Source organism: Amblyomma mixtum, chromosome 4 (assembly GCF_055824585.1).
Source record: "Amblyomma mixtum isolate Tamu chromosome 4, ASM5582458v1, whole genome shotgun sequence".
Lineage (NCBI taxonomy): Eukaryota > Metazoa > Arthropoda > Arachnida > Ixodida > Ixodidae > Amblyomma > Amblyomma mixtum.
In genome coordinates this window covers 151,239,894-151,259,093 of record NC_143015.1, presented here as the reverse complement: position 1 = coordinate 151,259,093, position 19,200 = coordinate 151,239,894, and the positions used below count along the sequence as shown (strand labels likewise).

General features: G+C 48.3%; 1 protein-coding gene across 1 annotated transcript; it reads left to right on the top strand.

Moving 5' to 3' along the window:
* The first annotated feature begins 47 nt into the window (after positions 1–47).
* Positions 48–18,012, top strand: LOC149348790 (uncharacterized). The gene is made up of 8 exons (XM_089541849.1): positions 48–84; positions 3,593–3,815; positions 6,403–6,556; positions 9,564–9,676; positions 11,233–11,371; positions 14,316–14,489; positions 15,675–15,800; positions 17,800–18,012. Exons 2-8 carry the CDS (start codon positions 3,610–3,612, stop codon positions 18,010–18,012), a joined length of 1,125 nt encoding a protein of 374 aa, XP_089397975.1. The 5' UTR covers positions 48–84; positions 3,593–3,609.
* The last annotated feature ends 1,188 nt before the right edge of the window (positions 18,013–19,200 follow it).

Here is a 19,200-nt window from a genome sequence, read left to right as displayed (position 1 = left end):
CGACATACGTCCCGCCACCACCGACCATGCTGACCACCACGACCACAACGACCACAACGACGTCAACCGTTTCTCCGCGCCAAGGTAAATGCGCCTTTCACGGTTCATCTAAGCGCCATTTCTTACCTTGGTCTTCCATGCTTCGGCTTTGTGCCACCAGGGTTTCCAGCTTGAAGTCCTTTCCCTCAATTTTTTTTTATGCGAAGCATATTACTAGAGCTACACTACAGCCCGTCGAGCGCGGCGGTGGAGCTACCATTGACCTTTAGCGTGACCACGTGACACCACGTGACAACATGACGTCACAGCAGAGGAGAGATGGGCTGCCGGCTCGCGCGGTCGGCCGCGGCGGTGGAGGCTCCACATAAGAGGCGCGGCGGCTGACCACGTGACAACATGACGTCACAGCAGAGGAGAGATGGGCTGCCGGCTCGCGCGGTCGGCCGCGGCGGTGGAGGCTCCACATCAGAAGCGCTGGAGGTGACCACGTGAAGCTACAGCAGCGGTATAAAGCTGAGCTTGCCTCGCTCTCCGGGCACTTACGAGGCGGCCAGGTGTTGGGATGCCGCCTAGAAGCAGAGCTGATTTGAACGAGAAGCGAAAGCTTCAGCGTGCCACAGAGACCGATGAAGAGCGGGATGAACGTCTGGCTAAGCGGCGTGCTCAATATGCGGCTCGGCGACAACGTTGTACAACAACTGAAGAACAAAGCGAGGAACTTTACCAAGCCTAGCCATCAATATGCTTCGCATCTGACTAGGCTTAACCTTAGCTAAGCCTCAGCCATTTTTTCTTGGAAGGGGGGGGGGGGGGGCAGGGGGGTGGGGGGCTCTGTTTGAAACATAAATGGTGTTAGTTGCATTGGCTAATCGATGTGGAGTTAGTTGCATATCGCTTGTGCCTCCTACTGTCGATTACGGGAGAGGCAGTAATTTTTTAATACAGGAAGTATGCAGACGGAAGGTGGCCGCAAGCTTACTTGGGCCAGGGTTCATTAGAAATAAGTGGGAGAGGAATGAAGAAGAACTTTTTGCGGGGCTAGTTGGTTCATTCTGACATAAGTGAAACAGCGCGAAAGAAGAAGCCCGAAGGCGACACAGCACATATTCGCGGACACCATGTTCGGTTTTCGTCCTCACAAGTCAGCACAGGATATACTTCTGCAGCTCCATCACAACATTTTAGATCCTGTCGAATGTCCCCACAACGACAAGGTGGTCCTGGCCTTGGATCTTAAAGGCGCATTCGACAACGTCAAACATGAAGTAATCCTGGACCACCTCTAACACCAACTGTGGCCACAAAACATTCCATTACAAAAGACAATTTCTTACAAACCGTCAAGCCTATATACGCATACAAGATGCGGAACACGGGCCATACACCATCGGCTCGAGGGGAACACCTCAAGGCGCGGTCCTGTCTCCCCTGCTCTTCAATTTGGCAATGCTTCGTCTTCCCTCCAAATTGTCTTCTCTGCCCGGGATACATCACGCTCTTTATGCGGATGACATTACAATCTGGGCCACGCAAGGTAACCTGGGCCACATGGAGTCCTGCCTGCAAGCAGCGGCGACCCTAGTCGACGGCTCTCCAGTGCGCCCCAGCTAAATCAGAATTTATGCACTTACGTCGCTCCTCTCGGGACACAACTCCGCTTCGCATCAGTCTCCCCTCGGGACCGATCCGGGAGGCCAAGGAGATCCGCGTCCTTGGCATCTTCATACACCACCAACGCAGAGTCGACACCACCCTAGCCAAACTTCGCACGGTGGGAGACCAGGTGGGCCGAATGGTCCGCCGGGTCTCCAACAAGCGGGGCGGATTACGAAGCAAGGATGGACTGCGGCTTGCCCACGCTTTCGTAACGAGTAGAATCCTCTACTCAACTCCCTACTTGCACCTGCGCAAACACGATGATGACCAACTGGAGGTCATCCTGCGGAAAGTCGTCAAGCGGGCTCTCGATCTCCCGGTCGCCACGTCCAACCAGAGACTTCTGGCCTTGGGCGTGGTGAACACGTTCCGGGAGCTTCGAGAAGCCCACTTAGTCAACCAATACACGCGTCTTGCACAGACCACGTCCGGTCGCCGCCTCTTGGACCGGCTACACATCAAACACGACTACCACATTGAGGAAAGGGAGAGAGTGCCAGAACCCTGGAGACGCGCCCTCCGGGTCCGACCCCTTCCCCGCAACATGTCCAGAGAAGACCATAGCGGTCGTCGCCAGGCGCGCGCGGAAGCGTTGGCGCGATACTATGGTAACCAAGAACATGTGTATTACGTGGACGTTGCCGGCCCACACCACGGGGGGTGGTACACGGCCGCAGTCGTACACAACACAAACACAGTTAACGGGCTCACTTTCAAAGCTTACAGCGCAACACACGGGGAGGAGATTGCCGTTGCTCTGGCTCTCACGAATCCCAAGTCAAAACACATCATCACCGACTCGCGAGGGGCCTCTCGGAACTACGAGTTGGGCTGGGCTCCCCCGCTTGCCTGGCGCATACTGGAATATAGCTGTCGATGCGAAGATCCAACTCCACGCAACCTGATTTGGGCCCCGGTCACCAGGGACTCCAGGGAAACGAACAGGCCGATCAGGCCGCCCGCGCACTCTCTCCTCGGTCTATCTCCCTGTCCTTCTGACAATCTGGCCATTACATTCAAACAAATCACCGATTACTACAAGCAGGAGCACCGGCGCTACCCGGCCCCTTGTAAGGGTGCGGATCGCGCTGACGAGCGTCTCCTTATCAAAATTCTCACTAACACTGCACTGTGCCCGGCGGTGCTTAAACATTTCAATACATCCTTTGATGGCGCGTGCCAGTTCTATGGGGAGGTGACTGACACCTCCCACATGGTTTGGGCGTGTCAATCTAACCCACCTATCCCCCCCAACCCCACCAGAGAGGACTGGGAGGCGGCCCTGCCCCCCCCCCCCCCCCCCCCCGAAGGCGAAACGAAGAAGGGACAGGAAAGAGCGGTGAAATGATAACATGCGCAGGTTGACTGCGCGTGTTTGAATCATTGTGTCACTGTTTCATCGTTTTTATTGTTAAGGTCCTTGCACTTTTTTACGCCACACGTTGCCACATTAGGTCGGTTTATATTCTTTCTACAATTTCGTCAGTTTTTATCGGTTTTACCTCTGTTACCTGCTATTCAGGTTTTATCGTTTTTTATGGCTCTTTACACCATATTACATTAACTGTTTATTGCCATGAAGTGCACTTTTTTATTTTGCTACCATCCCTTTGGAGATTCAGTCGACTTTTAGCTTTATCGTCTTGTTACGTTTCTTTATCGTTTTTATGGCTCTTTACACCATGTGACGTTGACTGCATCTGATTACCTCTGCCACTGCCTTTCTATATATTGTGAGAGTTTCGCTCAATAAAATTCAGTTGTCAGTTCAACCCATTTTCCTGTCCTTTCATCGTTTCGTCTTCGGTCTTCTTTTTTCGCGCTGTTTCACTTATGTCAAGTAGGAGAGGACTTCGTCCTCTAATAGACGTATTTCGGGTCGGGATGATGATGATGATAATGACGATGGTGATGACGTTATCGTCGTTTCGCGCAGCTTTGTCCGAGCGCCCCATGGTGTGCACTGTGGGAACCAATCTAAGGACGCCCCTCATGATCCCCGAAGACGGCCTCTGCGACTACCTCTTCTACGACTCGATATTCAAGGACAACCGAAACGTGCTGGTCAATCCGGAAGGATTCCAGAACGACATGAAAATCTTCGCCGGCAATTACTGGAAGTATAACAAGACAGCTTTCGGTGTCGGCTTCGCATTCAAGTAAGTTACCGGTTTCATTGAGAGAATGCCGCCTTTAAAGGGACTATGCAATGAATTAAAAGTCACTTGTAAATGTTTTCAATACTTAGAAATTATGCTAAGAAGCATTCGCACCAAGTATGAGTCTTGGGAACTGAGCCGGCGATTTATTGTGAATTTTTAAAAACCGCGTTTTTTAAAATTCGCGGGCTGATTGATGTCTTCGTGGAGACCGACTTTGAAACTAAAATCGGGAAAATAGACGTCACTAGACCCGTGAAGTCGGCAGGCCACTACACGTTGTCATTCGCTGGAGCCACGGCAGCCACGACGTCACGGGTACGCTTCCGGTAGCCGTGAAAATCGTCTGCTCGAGCCGCCGTGCGACCCACTCGGTACCCTCGGGCAAGCGCGAGCCAGGGCATTGCCTTCATGCATATGTTTTCACCTCTGCCGCCTCTTTCTGTCGGGCGTTCGGGAACCACTCGCAGTGCCTTTGTCGCAGTGACAAGCAAAGAAATCTTACGTGAGACGTGATTCAGGAAGGTGAAGAGAGACCGGAGAGACGCTGCCGACGCTGCTGCTGGGGTGCTGCGTGCGACAACCGGAAGTCGCAAACCGAACGTCAGTGAATGACGTATACATGGGTGGGGCCCAGTCCCAGAGCTGTTTTCTTTATTTTTTCTTGGTGCTCCGCGCGTACGAGTTGAGGGGGGAGAGGAGGAGCGTGATTTTTAATCGTCTATAACTTCGTTATTATTGATGCTAGCTCAAAAATTCTTGCGCTGGGGTGACGAGTGGTGGAATGCCTATCTCTCGTCTGCTTTACGTAATCGCAATTAATTTACTGCATAGTCCCTTTAAGGGCTTCTCGACAATAATGATTGGGTAGCCTTGACACCCATAGCAGGAACGACCTTCTTAGCTACGTGAAATCGCAGGAAAGCACGCTGCATATATTTTTGCTTCTTTGATTCCAGCGCTCTATCTCCTGTTACCATCGAACAGGCTCGCAACTGAGACCTTTCTTGAATGCAAAAGCGTGATTGTGCGTAATTATTTTGGATTGGTAATGATTTTTTTGTAAGGGTAAAGAAATACTGTGGGTTGGGAGGGACGCCGTAGTGAAGCCTGCGAATAGTTATCGATCAGTAGGCGTTCTGCAACATGCGCCCAAATCTCACTACATCCCAAGCAATATTGATTGGCCCGATTGCTTGTGCTTGGGATGTGTGTCAGTTTTTGTGGCTCGACCAGTTTGAAATGATGCCTCCTCAATGTGCAGGGGAATGGGAGGTGGTGGTGTATTCGATATTTATGGACATGTTGCCTTAGATTTACTCTCAGATAGGTCTGCTATACTCCTGGCCGCCACGTCCCGAGCAGCACAATTAATCGACCCTAATATAGGAAACGTATTGACAAAGGCCGGCCCAAAAAAGGCCCAGAATGAAACCATTTATTTGCAATATTGGGCCGATTACATGCGCTGCTCGGGGTATTGGCGTTGATGGCCTCTTGGCGTGGTTGTTTCCCGCCAGTGCTCCCACCATACTTATTTCTGCGTCTGACATGTGAGCAGCGCAGGTCTTTCCCGGACTTGCGCAATCTTTAAAGAACTGTCTTGTGTCTAGCACTGCCCAGCGTATCAATGAGTGGTACATTTGTTACAATGATTTTTGTATGAACTGCAAAGCAGGATCAATGGGTTACACAGGCAGAGCAGAACAGTGGGGCTAAGAATTAACATGCAGAAAACGAAAGTACTGTTCAACAGCGTAACAAGGGATCAGCAGTTCGCAATTTGTAGCGGGGTGCTGGAAGTAGTAAGCGAATATGTGTATTTAGGGCAGGTAGTAACAGCTGATCCGGGTCACGAGAGGGAAATAACTAGAAGAATAAGAGTGGGGTGGAGCGCATATGGCAGGTTTTCTCAGATCATGAATGGCATTTACCAATATCCCTCACGAGAAAAGTATACAACAGCTGTATCTTACCGGTACTCACCTATATAGGGCAGAAACGTGGAGGCTAACAAAGAGGGTTCAGCTTAAGTTAAGGACAACGCAGCGAGCTATGGAAAGAAAAATGATAGGTGTAACGTTAAGAGATCGGAAGCGGGCGGAGTGGGTGAGGGAACAAACGCGGGTTAATGACATCCTAGTCGAAATCAAGAGGAAGAAAGGGGCTTGGGCAGGGCATGTAGTGCGAAGGCAAGATAACCGCTAGTCCTTAAGGGTAACGGAGTGGATCCCAAGAGAAGGCAAGCATAGAAGGGGGCAGCAGAAAGTTAGTTGGGCGGATGAGATTAAGAAATTTGCGGGAATACGGTGGGCGCAGCAGGCGAAGGACAGGGTTAATTGGAGTGACATGTGAGAGGCCTTTGCCCTGCAGTGGGCGTAGTCAGGCTGATGATGATTATGATGATTATGCGCAAGTTTCTGCGTCGAGGACGGTCACCTAAACCACTGTATCTCTAGCGTTCCTGCTGCGCACGAACGCTAGAAATGATCTATTCTTTGAATGCACAATATCGACAAGGGCCGGATAAAACCTACCTTTAGTCATTTCAAGGTCGATCAACGGTTGTGGTGGTGACGTCACGCAGAAAGACGCAAATCCTGAAGGAAAACCTGCGCACGGCCGGTGCGTTGCGGCTGGAATATTTCTGGAGCCGTGGGATCTACCACTTTGGAATCCTGGACACGCCCACACTGCGCCTGAGCCAATCGGAAGTGGAGGTGGCCTTCGAGTGCCTCAAGGTATCCTGTGACGTCACTAGCTGCAAACGAATCAGGGTGTCTAACGTACACTGCGTTTTAGTTTACTGTATTCTGGATGCATCGCCTTGTATAGCCGTACGGCGGCACTCCGGTAGATGGTAATTATTGATCGCTGAGTAATTTAATCCACTCTGTTTAAAAGAACGCCGGCCGCCGCGGTGGCTCAGTGGTTATGGTGCTCGGCTGCTGACCCGAAAGACGCGGGTTCGATCCCGGCCGCGGCGGCTGAATTTCTTTGGAGGAGAAATTCGAGGCCCGTGTACTGTGCGATGTCAGTGCACGTTAAAGAACCCCAGGTGGTCGAAATTTCCGGAGCCCTCCACTACGGCGTCTCTCATAGCCTTAGTCGCTTTGGGACGTTAAACCCCATAAACCAACCAACCAAAAGAAGGCCGAACCGGTGAATCCGAAGCAAACGCTTGCATTTCATTTGATTTTCATTCTAAACAAACGGAAGATGTGGAATGAAATTACAGAAAAATCGACACCACAGCGTCCTGGTAGGGCTCGTATGTACTATCCGTGCTCGGAACTGCAGCGTAGTAAGCACTCTGCTTATGCATGTACCCTTGCATGCGATGGGAGTCGAATATTGAAAAACTAATTCAAGTTGCGACTACGAAACTTAGGCAGCTTATTTGACAGTTCGCTGGAGCAAGCACGTTTATTTTACTTGATATTGAGCGATTGATACCGTGTAAAAATATTTAATTTTATGTTGCTGACATCGTATTCGCTAATACGCTGCCAACAAATGTGCTTTCCGACTTTTTCATCACCGCTGCAGCTAAGAGGTGAACGCAGTATTTTAGACGTAGTCCCGGCCGTACCCGTACGTTTACACATTTTGAGCGGAATAGATTTTCACCGCATTCTTCTTGATTTCTAAATTCGACTCCAACAGTTTGGACGCAAAATGGAATCTCCCTGACAAAAAATCGAAAACATTTCTATGCATTGCTGCGTTCGCCAAAACCGAGTGCATTTCATGTTATATATTTACTCTCAGTCACGCAAGCAGTAGAGAGATAAGCGGATACTCATAATAAAAACATGAGTAAAACAACAAGGATACAAAATGTAGTCAACATAATAGAGAGATGGGCTAGCTGGACGCTGTTCATAATGTTTTGGGGCACAAACATTACGTAGAGGAAGACTGAAGACGTAGGACACGTGCCGTTATCACAACTGCTTTATTGTAAAGGAATCGAATACTAATAATAAGCACATCAGCAAAACATGGCTACCACATGTAGTTCAACAGAATCGAAGAATCGAAGCATGGGAAGTGTTGGAAGGTGTTCGTGATGTTTTGGGGGCCGCAAACTTTACGTGGACGAAGACAGAAGATACAGGACACGCGCCATTCTCAACTGATTTATCGGAAAGGAATCGAATACTTCAATACGATAAGAAAAAAAACAATAACAAAACTTAAAAGCGTAGCTTTTTGGGCTTGTTGGTGCATGATCATAGCGACAAAACTTAGTTATAAATTCGATCTCACAAGGAAAACGAAAGTTCAGGGGGACACTTTGTTGACCTAAAGTGCGGTGAGGCGAAAGCCTTAAGCGCAGTGTTGCTGCTTGTGTCACTGATGTGTGGTTAAGATGTTAAGCTTCGCCCCTAAGAGTGGAACGCGACAGCGTTTTTCAACGCTGCCAGGGAGTCCACAGAACGCCATCGCCCGTTCCGCTCTACGCCTTGCTCGTCGGTAAATTGGTTTTTGAGGAAAGGAAATGCATCTGTCTCGCATATCTCGGTGGACACCTGAACCTCGCCGTAAGGGAAGGGAGGAAGGTGGGAGTAAAACGAAGACTCCGTATTCAATACACGCGCCTTTGTTCATTCCACACCATCGAGCTGGCATGGCGGAGTGGTTAGCGTGCTCGTCTCGCACTCCGCAGACCCTGGTTCGATTCTCCCAACTAGACCAATTCTCTACTCGGTGTTATTTATTTATCTGGTCTGACTAGAAATACTAATTAGGCTATTTGGTTAATTAACTAATGAACTAAAATCAGTCCCATTTACTTGGAGCATCACTATACGATCCCTTTAATTGGTTGCATGGTTACTAGCCAAAGTACAATTCGCCCCGTTTGAAATTCGCGCACTGAGACGTCATGACGATTTGGACCAATTAAAAAGCGTGACACTTCTGTCGACAACTCCTGCTTACAACGATGAGGCATTAAAGGCTTCCGCCTTAAAATTACAGTCACCAAAGAGAGACTTCCTTTTGTTGACTGCTAGAGCAATGTCTTGCTGACAGAATTCCCACATGAGGCGATATGGAGTGCTTCCATTGCCTCTCTGGTGTGCTGTTGCGAGTGTAGAGACAAGGTTTGTGTCTTATTTAAAAAAAAAAAATTGGCAGTGGTTTAGCTCTTGTTAAACCTGGAAGATTGCGAAAGCCACGAGGAGAGAGAGAGAGGCGATGGAGAGCGCACGGCAGCGGCGGCGGCCCCGGCACGCTACCTATGCGCCGCTACTGCGCATGAGCAACTGGCGAGCGCGGCGGCGGCACCTCTGAGTCACCCGCGCAGCGACGGCGGCGGCGCGCTAGCTGTGCGCCGTGTGACATCACTGCTCCTCACGCATGCGCAGTATGGCCTTTCGTCAGCTCCGCGAAATGGCTCGGCGACTCGCGTAGTGTTGGTTTCGCAACAAAGGCCTGCAATTTCTGCATTTGCGCAAGAGTTCACGTATTCCGGAAGAAGTATCTTTGTTACACTCGGTGAGGCGGATGTTCAGACACCGCCCAGTCTTGCCTATGTAAGCGAGTCCGCAAATGAAGGGAGTCTTGTAAACAACACCGGATTAACAGCGCAAACAGTTCACTTTGTGCTTTACGTTATAGGAGCGGGAAATGTGGTCCACGTTTTCCGCATTTAGAGCCGCAAGAGTGACGCAAAATCAAATTCTACTTTCCTATCGGACTCTCGATGGAGCTGCCGTTTTTACGGCGATTTCATTTCAGGCCCTCGACAGCCTTGCCCAGGTCCAGCGGCGTGCCGGACACCCGTCCTTCATTTTCTTCGCAGTGGTCGTTCTGAACATCACCTGGGAGACCTACTACTGGGGGAAATTTCAGTAAGGACTGGTGGTATGCACATTAAGGACGGTTATAACAGCAGACTAGAGTCAATCTGTAAACTGAGATAAAATGGCTGAAATTTCTCAAAACCATGTTCAGTGTCAAATTCAGGCTGTCATATTCAGTGGAATGAACAAATTTATGGCTCACTGCTAGATGCTAATTGCATCTTTATTTTTCCTTTTTGATTCGAGATCACATTTTCATTGCATTCTTTCGCAGTAAATTATGCCGTTCCTCTAGCTATTGTATAACGAAAACTTTGATGTATTTATTGAGCGGCAGAAAGTTAGGTGGGCTGATGAGGTTAAGTAGTTTGCCGGAATAAAGTGTGACAGCTGTCACAGCAGCTGTCACACGATAGTGTTAATTAGTAGAGACATGGGCGAGGCCTTTGCCCTGCAGTGGGCGTAGTCAGGCTGATGATGATTATGATGATGATAAGAGGAACCTCGCCTGGAAGAGAACATCTGCCTGTTGCCCTGTTATTCACGGCCGGCTATTGTCATAATGGTTTAATATATAGAGTTATATTAGGTCGGAAAGAAGCACCCTCAGGTATTTGCGATGTGACCAAGAAAGTGACGGAATCGTCATTACAGGGAATACCAGAGTGCTCTAAACAACCCTTACACAATGACATTCTGCAGCTGACTTGAAGAGCCACATTTTATAATTTAGCGGAAAGGCGTGCGTTGTGTACTCTTCGTTGCTCATGTAGCTTACTGAAGGCCTTAAAGCACCTAATTTCAATGTTTGAGCGCAAAGCACAAGGGCAAAGAAAATTGCGAGGACACTTTGGCAGCTAAAGTGCTGAGAGGCCAAAACCGAGGACACTATGCCGCGACGACTTCCGCTTCATGTGACGTCACACCGTTCTGGTGGCTATATCGATACCCGAATTATACATCTTTCGGAGATCTTAAGTGTTAATTACGCTTAATTAAACATTTTTTCACCTAATTTGACACAAATCCCACGTTTGTCCGACCATTCTGTGACAATTTTCACTATGCCGTTACGACTTCTGGTGGATGTGACGTCACTCCGTTCCTGTGGCTATATCGACGTCTGCGTTATTTCGACGCAATTTTCCCATTCTTGACTACAAATAATTAACTAATTACTGTACAGTCATCAAACGTGGTTTCTAGGTTAATTTTTTTCTCCTCTGTGTGAAGCAACCATTCGTTTTCTCCTATCTTTTTTAGTTCCCGAGTTAACACGAGTTAAACGCTACCACAGGTGTGACACCCTCTGCTAACGGACGACAGTGTGAGCCATTAAAGGCTTTCGCCTTAAAACAGAGCACCGGACTGGGAAGAGTGGAGCGAGACCTGTATTGTTTCTTTTCTCAGTGCATTGGTGCTGAATCATTGAAATTAAGAAACTGTACCAAGTAGCCTAAACTTCAATGCTATTGCCTTTAACTGTACGTTTGCGGGGTTGTGGTGCATGAAGGACCGGAGAACTTCTTTTTTGTAGGTAATTTTGCGAAAGTCTTATGTCCCTGCCACTCAGTGGAGACCATTCACCATTTGCGCATGCGCAGGGGCTACTACCAGCCGGACCTGGTCATCGCCCAAGGCCACTACTATTACGGTGACAACACGTTCCCCGATTGCCGTGTCATGCCCCCCACGGCTCTGAGCAGGCCGCCCGAGGCCAACAACAGCTACCAGCACGACCTGGTGAGAGTCACGTGCCTGACCTCTTCACGCCTACTGTGATTTTTTTATGCGAAGCATATTACAATAGGTAACCCAAGCCCTTCGTGACGGTTACACGCCGTGCACACCACGTGACACAATGACGTCACGACAGATGAGAGACGGGGCTCCAACTCGTGCCGTCGCTGCGGTTGCACGCCGTGCAGACCACGTGGTATGGTGACGTCACACCACGTGACACAATGACGTCACGACAGATGAGAGACGGGGCTCCAACTTGTGCCGTCGCTGCGGTTGCACGCCGTGCAGACCACGTGGTATGGTGACGTCACACCACGTGACACAATGACGTCACGACAGATGAGAGACGGGGCTCCAACTTGTGCGGTCGCTGCGGTTGCACGCCGTGCAGACCACGTGGTATGGTGACGTCACACCACGTGACACAATGACGTCACGACAGATGAGAGACGGGGCTCCAACTTGTGCCGTCGCTGCGGTTGCACGCCGTGTGAATCACGTGGTATGGTGACGTCACACTCCCGCGCATTTCGAACGCGCGTTCACACTCGGTGTAGGTGAAACGCTCGCTCCACCGGGCAGGCGGACGCGGCTTCCGTGGCAATCCAGGCGCTCACCCAACGCGCGTCTCGGGGTTAGTCGGCGTTCCGCTGTAGCCATGCCGTTGTCTTCCCCCACGACGAAGGCTTCTAGTGGTTGTATTAAAATGACCAAGTATTGAACCAAAGAAAGCCATGTATTACCAAGCCTAGTCATCAATATGCTTCGCATCTGACTAGGCTTAACCGTAGCTAAGTCTCAGCCATTTTTTTTTTGCGAGGTTAAACTGCATCTTAAGATTTTTTCTGGCGCTGACTTGGCCAGTGGCAAACATAGTGTGAACTGAAATGAGGTCGTAGCATGCAGTGGTACTGTTTACAAGGGTAGACGTGCAGGCTAGTTGGTGAACCATGATTCCTTAAAACAGCGAAAAAGAGAAGGACACAGAAAGAGGATTCTGGTGTGGGCTAGTTGGTTCATGCTTAATAAACAGATTCACAACAGCGCTACGGAACAAGGACAGAAGGAACACGAAAAACACAGGACGGGCGCAGAAAGAAAAGGCACACACAGCGCTGACTTACAACTAAAGTTTGCAAATTTAGTTTAGGTCAGCGCTGTGTGTGTCTTTTCTTTCTGTCTCCTTGTCTTTTGCGCTGTTTTAAAAAATCAAAGAATTGTGGTACTGTGTAGGGCACTAGTTGCCAGCACATGACATAGCGTCACACCAATCTCTAGAGCTCATTGATAACTTAGCTTGGAAGTCAAGCTATTCCCCACGGTAACTTAGCTCAGTTTAACGAGCTGTTCGGGTCCCTATGAGCTAGACAGGCAGCTACTTCTGGCGTCCTGAATGCTACCTTTGAGTTACATTTGATTTCTCTATTTTCTTTGTACTGTGAGCATTCCTGAGATTGCTTGTAAAGTGTAGTGCCTCGTCTTTGCAATCCCTAGCCTGGACTTGTGCGTCTGAAGGAAGGTTTGACAAAAGCGAGTCTAGTAATGGGAAAATATTACATTTAAGCGGCCATACGGGTGACTTGATCCCGTGAAACGAAGGAACGGTCGGTGCTTTATACGGAATTTTTATCAAGGAGCGGATGTATATTTCTGGAAGTAAATAGTGGAAGCACCGAGTCTGTGGAGTTACTGGCAAGCAAGCGTTTTCATAGCGATTTTTTCTTGGCAGTTACACAAACCACGTTCCAGTCTGTAGCATTACCAGTGTCTTCATGGTGCTCCTTTGAAGCGTTTGAGCGAATGTTTCATTGGACAATGTCACTTTGTTGGCGCTTGGTGCGTCAATGGTTTTTATTTTGTGCAACTTTTATCGTTTTTTGCCAATCCCATTGTAAACCTTGCGTACAATGAAATTTTCTCTGCAGTAATATGCCACCACCAAAAGGGTTCCCTTAGCTTTGCTTGACTGAGGAATCAGCTCTGTTGACCACTGAGCTGTTCGTACGAAGTTACGAACTCCTTAGATGCCACAAAAGTCTGCTAACCTCCTAGTTTTGTCCTTCTGTGAACACGGGATTTTGAAAGACGGATTTTTTGGCAACTTGATACTTTGTGATTTCGCGTGGCAATAAAAACGCCGTACACTCCAAACAATAGACAGAGCACACTAACTCATATCTAACCATTCATCTATAAGAACTTCTTAATGATAAAAGCAAAGAACCTGGCTTGAAAGCACATTAAATTATAGGGCACCACAACACGAATTAGAATTGGGGGAAAGGCTAAAAAAATTGGTGGGGTGGTTAAACCTGGTTGGTTGCTAAAGCTCGTTTAGCTGCTTCGGCTTCTTGTCTTTTCCGCAGTCGTTCTTCTCGTTGTTCTTCCGTTTCTTTGGCACGTTGTAATCTCTTTCTTGCATTCTTCCTAGCTTGCTTGGCTGTCGCCTTAGAGTGAAACTGTTCAGAAGCAGTAGAGCAACTAGATTCAGATATAGGCTCTTCGTCGGTGACTTCCATAGCGAGACTCCTCGAGGAGCGCGGCACGACCGGCTCCTCCTGGCTGCGGTGGAGAGAGCAAGCTGACGTCACGCGTCGCCATAGTAACGGAGAGGCTGACGTCACACCATCTGTTAGGCTCGGCGGCGGCTCCTCGAGGAGTGGGGGGGTCCATGGACCACGCGACGAGCGGTTACACCTGGCGTAGTATTGCTTTCGCAATAAACCAAACAACGTGGCCAACGTTTTTGCAAGAGGTCTTGCCCTTGTATGGCCAAGTGTGGTCAAGTGCGGGGACGGGGAGTGAGGGTCGTATATAAAGCCCGAGCGATGCGAGGCTTTTCCGTCCCATGTTCGTCTGAGTTCCCAAGAATCCCACCTTCCCTTTCCTCTCTGGTGCCTCGGCGTCACGTTGTCGCTGACAGATCTGCGCGTGTGCCTTCCAGACAATGGCTGTCGATACCTTCCGGAAATTGACAACGCCAGGGAAGCCGACGCTGTGGGCCATCTCAGTCACCATGAAGGGCCGATGGACGGTGCCTCTGCCCGGAAGTACGGTCGAGTTTCTCTCACGCTGTGTCAACGACTACAGCGCACCGTCGTTCGACACGTACAGAGAGGTGAGCATGCACCCTCCCCAACTCAGTGCTCAAAATGATGGCAGTAATTTAAATGAATATAAACACCTAAGTTTGGCGGCATATTTTCTTCTCTACAATCAATCACCACGCGGTATTCACCCACGGCTGCTAAAGATTTTATAATCAATTTTTTCTGTCATGCTGTTTCAGTTTTTGTCTTAATTCCAAGCGATGGCTGTGACGTCAAAGTGTGGTTATAGGTCACGTGAGGCATGAAAAAATTGCGACATAATCGCTGCTTCATCGTTTTAATTTACTAGAGTGCTGAAGCCAACCTTACCCTAAAGCCGCAATGACAACGAATGGGGTCATCGTTCGGCTACTGAGAACGGAACTGAAAGCACGAGAAAGGAATTCGATTATAAATTATTTAGTGGCCATAGGAGAATAGCACGTGGTAATCCGCGTATAATAATGTCTTACTCCTCATTGCAAAGAAGAAAACACGCACCCAAAAGTTGGAGGTGTCTATACTCCTTTAAAGGAGTAGGGACTGCATTCGGGCGAAACATACGAGCACGTATACTCTCAGCTGCACAGAGATGAAAACCCACCCTGTCGCTCGCCGGGCTAAAAAGGGCAGCTGTACTTGAAAGGACTACGAATTGCCTTCTAGGGGTGTAAATATATCTATACTCCCTTCGAGGGGTTTAAAATAGAGAACCTTCTAGAGGTCGCCGTGGCATACTGAAGAAGGCCGGGGCTGTCTTCTAGCGCACTCACACATTCAGCATCTCTCCTACTCCGTGGTTACTATACAGGTCACGTGATTCCGGACCTAGTTTCGTACAGAACTATTGTTGAGAAATCGGACGGTTACTGGGGTATTTCGGCAGTAATCGCTTCCGCTCTGGAACATAATTTCGTGCGTAGTGACTGGATTTATCCGCTCGTCATTAGGCACCTTTAGAATACCGTGTACCGTGTTACCGTTTCCGGTAACGGAGAACCGGGAGCCTGCGCTCAGCCAATGCGCATGCGCAGATTGCCTTGACGGCGCCAGATGGCGCCACATACCCGGCAGCTGCTCGCTCCCGCAGCGTCGGATTCGATCAGCGCGTACTCAACGCCGGTGGGCGGGCTCCCGGTGCTCCGGTAACGATAGCGGTAACACGGTACACTGTATGCTAAAGGTGTTCCTTTTGTTCCTTTATGCAACGACAGGTCTGCCGCCACCAAGACTTCAAGCATCAATTCATGTACAGCAAGCGGCATGGCGCCGTACTGGTCCGCCACATCAAAAAGCCGCTGATATTTTCCTACGACAACGAAGCAGGCCTGTGCCAAAAGGTGGGACCACGACATACACCCTCGCGCAGTTTAAAAAATTTCCTTTATTCAGCTATTGTTTGATATCGGGGGAGAAGGAGCCGCAGCGGGAGATGATGGATGACGCCGAGATAAAAGAAATAACCTAACTAAAAAATTGCGAAAGATGCACTGCATTCATGGGTCTTTAAGGATTAAAAAAAATTTAAATGGTAAATTGCGGGTTTTAATATCCCGAAGTGACAAACGAGCTATGAGGAATTCTGCAGTGGAGGGCTCAAGATTAACTTAGACCACCTTGAGTTCCTTGGCGTGCGCTAACATCGAACAACACACGGGCTTTTCCATATTTTGCCTCCATCGAACCCGACGTGGCTCGGGATCGAACCCGCGACCTTGGAATCAAAATCTGTACCCCAAAGGCGCTGAGGGCTGAGGTAGCGTGGCGGGTCCTTCAAGGATTTCAAACCTAAAGGTTTGATATCACACCGTGCATGGGCGCAACGCCCACGTTTAGTATGCGATGTTAGCGCACGTTGAAGAACCCTAGGTAGTCGAATTTAAACCGGAGCGAGCCGTAACTACGGCGTTCCGATGCCGCTTTGAGACATTAAAACCCATTTACCATCGCATACCTAAAGGTTTGAAACGAAGTCGATGCAAATCAAAAGAAATTCAATAGAAGCTCTGAAACGCTAGTACAGATTAGTCAAAACCCACTGACGATGTAAATGGTTTGGGAGAAATCCAAAGGAATTTCTCATTAAAATCCGCCCTTTTTTGTATGTGCAGATTACTCGCACACCATAAGAGCAGATGGTGCGAAATATCAGGTCTCTGGGGAGCAGTGAAGTTTTTGAATCTCCTTGCAACTATAATAAATATGACAGAAGCAAAGTTTGTTGAAAAACGATACTCAGGAAATGATAAAAATCGAATAGTTCTTTATTATTACTGATGAATTTAAATTTTAATGAATGGTTCTGTATTGTTACTAATGAGTTTTAATGACTCTTTCTTCGGACCGTGTGATCATGCTGGTCTTGATTGTGGAAGCAGTGCAAGAATCGGTTAAGGAAGTGGTATGATGTTGGAATTCGTGGTGGAGTCGATTTATTTATCTATTTATACAAATACCTCACAGGTTCCACACTTTGAACATTGTGTGAGGGGAGGGGTTACAATATTTAACAGACAAAAGATGGTACAAAGTGGAAAGAACAAAAGTAAACAATATTAAATACATTGGACTGCAAACAATTATTACACCGTACTTCAATGAATGATGATGATGATGGTGGCACATTACAAATACCTCACAGGTTCCACACTTTGAACATTGTGTGAGGGGAGGGGTTACAATATTTAAGACAAAAGATGGTACAAAGTGGAAAGAACAAAAGTAAACAATATTAAATACATTGGACTGCAAACAATTATTACACCGTACTTCAATGAATGATGATGATGATGGTGGCACATTATTTATTTGTTTATTTATTTATTTTTTTCAAGTATCCTTATGGCCCTCCGAGCATTATTGAGGGGAGTGGAACAAGCACAGATGACAAAAATGAATACATTCACGGGTTACAGCAATATACATTACGGGTTACAGCATTACATACTGCACTGAGTATTACAAATTTCAACAATTCATGAAATCCTAGACGAAGAAGAAAAAAAAACGAGAAAAAAGAACAAAAACCAACAAAAACAAACTACAAATCAGCAACACAGAGTTCATGTGGCACTACTAACCGAAGGGCACACATCTCATTTCTCGACAACGTGACAACAAGTCGCGAGTCTGCGCTTGTTGTGTTATCTTCTTGTCCATGTCTTTTTGTGCGCAGTACCCCCCCCCCCCCCCCCCCCTTGTATTTATCATGAGCAAGAAAAGCAGGCACTCAACTTTTTCTTAAAATGCTCGAGATCATCGGTGAGTGCCACATCTGCTGGCAAGTGATTCCACTCGGGTGATGTAGTTCCCCTCCCTTCCTTTCCGCTCTCCTGACAGCTGTGCAAGGTCCAGGCTCTGCAAGCGGCCCAGCGCTTCGGCATCGTCGCCTTCGACTTGGACTACGAAGACTTCTCCAACTATTGTCCCACGTGGAACAAGTACGGGAACTTCTCCAGACTGCGCACCCTGCGCAGGATACTGGACTTCTTCAGGACGGAGTTCAAGACCGAGGCGGACGAGGACGCCTGCCTGCGCCTCGTCTCCTCCTGAGTCTCCTCCTCAATGGATTCCTGCGCCGGGAAACAATCCACTTTTTGAACGCGTTATTCGTACAGAAACTGAATCTAATTCAACAAGTTACGTCTTAATTTAGATTCTGTATTAAGGAGTTGTGAACTCTAAAGGTTAGCCTACGCCCGGGAACGCCCTGTTCGCACCGTATACTTTTTGAACACGTTATTCATACAAAAAAAATTTTATTCAACAAGTTACGTCTTAATTTAGATTCTAGATTAAGGAATGGTGGACTCCAAAGGTTAGCCTACAGCGTCCTGTTGGCACCATATACTTTTTGAACATGTTATTGGTATAACAACTGAATTTTATTCAATGAGTTGCGTCTTATTTTACATTCTGGATTAAAGGGCAACTCCGGCGATTTTTCAGCCATTTTAAGTTAATGGCTGTTTTGTGTTCCTAAGAACCTCCTGTAATGTGTACTATAGAAGGTTTTCAAAAGCAACCGTAAAATAATTTTTAAACAGCAAAAAACGCAAAACTCGAAACTGAAACCGCGAAACCGAAACCGGGGAGGTGCCTTCGTGCGGTATTGACTGTGACGTCACGAGCGGGTTCGCCGCGCTGTGAAGTCTCCGAAGATATCACAACTACCCTGAGCCGCGCTGTCGACATGACTGAAAGCGCGGAGGACAGCTTTTCCGAGACCAGCGAGTCTTTAGAAGACGACTCATTCGACGATTTTGGACTGGACGAGTCGCTTTTCAGGTATGATCCACCGCCGCCCGAGCCAGCCGAGTCACACCACAGGCCGTGTCACCTGCAGCACGGAGGCGGTCTGAACTCGGAGAAGTGATTACTTGAGTCATTTCTCGTGCATGCATTTGTGACAGAGTCGTCAGAACAAAAGTTAATGAGATGCTCCCGCCGACAGCTGTTCGTGTGGCCAGCGCCGGCCGACCCAGCCTGATGAAAGAATCTGCTGCCGGAACTTTGCCGCGGTGCACAACGTCCTTACAGGGGCATGCATCACCAACAGTCCTCTCTTTGCGAAGCTTTAATTGTCTCGACGGCGAGCTATTGGAAGTGAGTTCACGCCAACTACAGTTCTAAAATCCAACATACCACTTCTTCTTGACGGCCGCGCTTCGTTCAGCTGGCCACTGCTATAGACGGTTGTACTAGAATAACGTTGGCACAGAATATGCCTTCAAGCGCCAG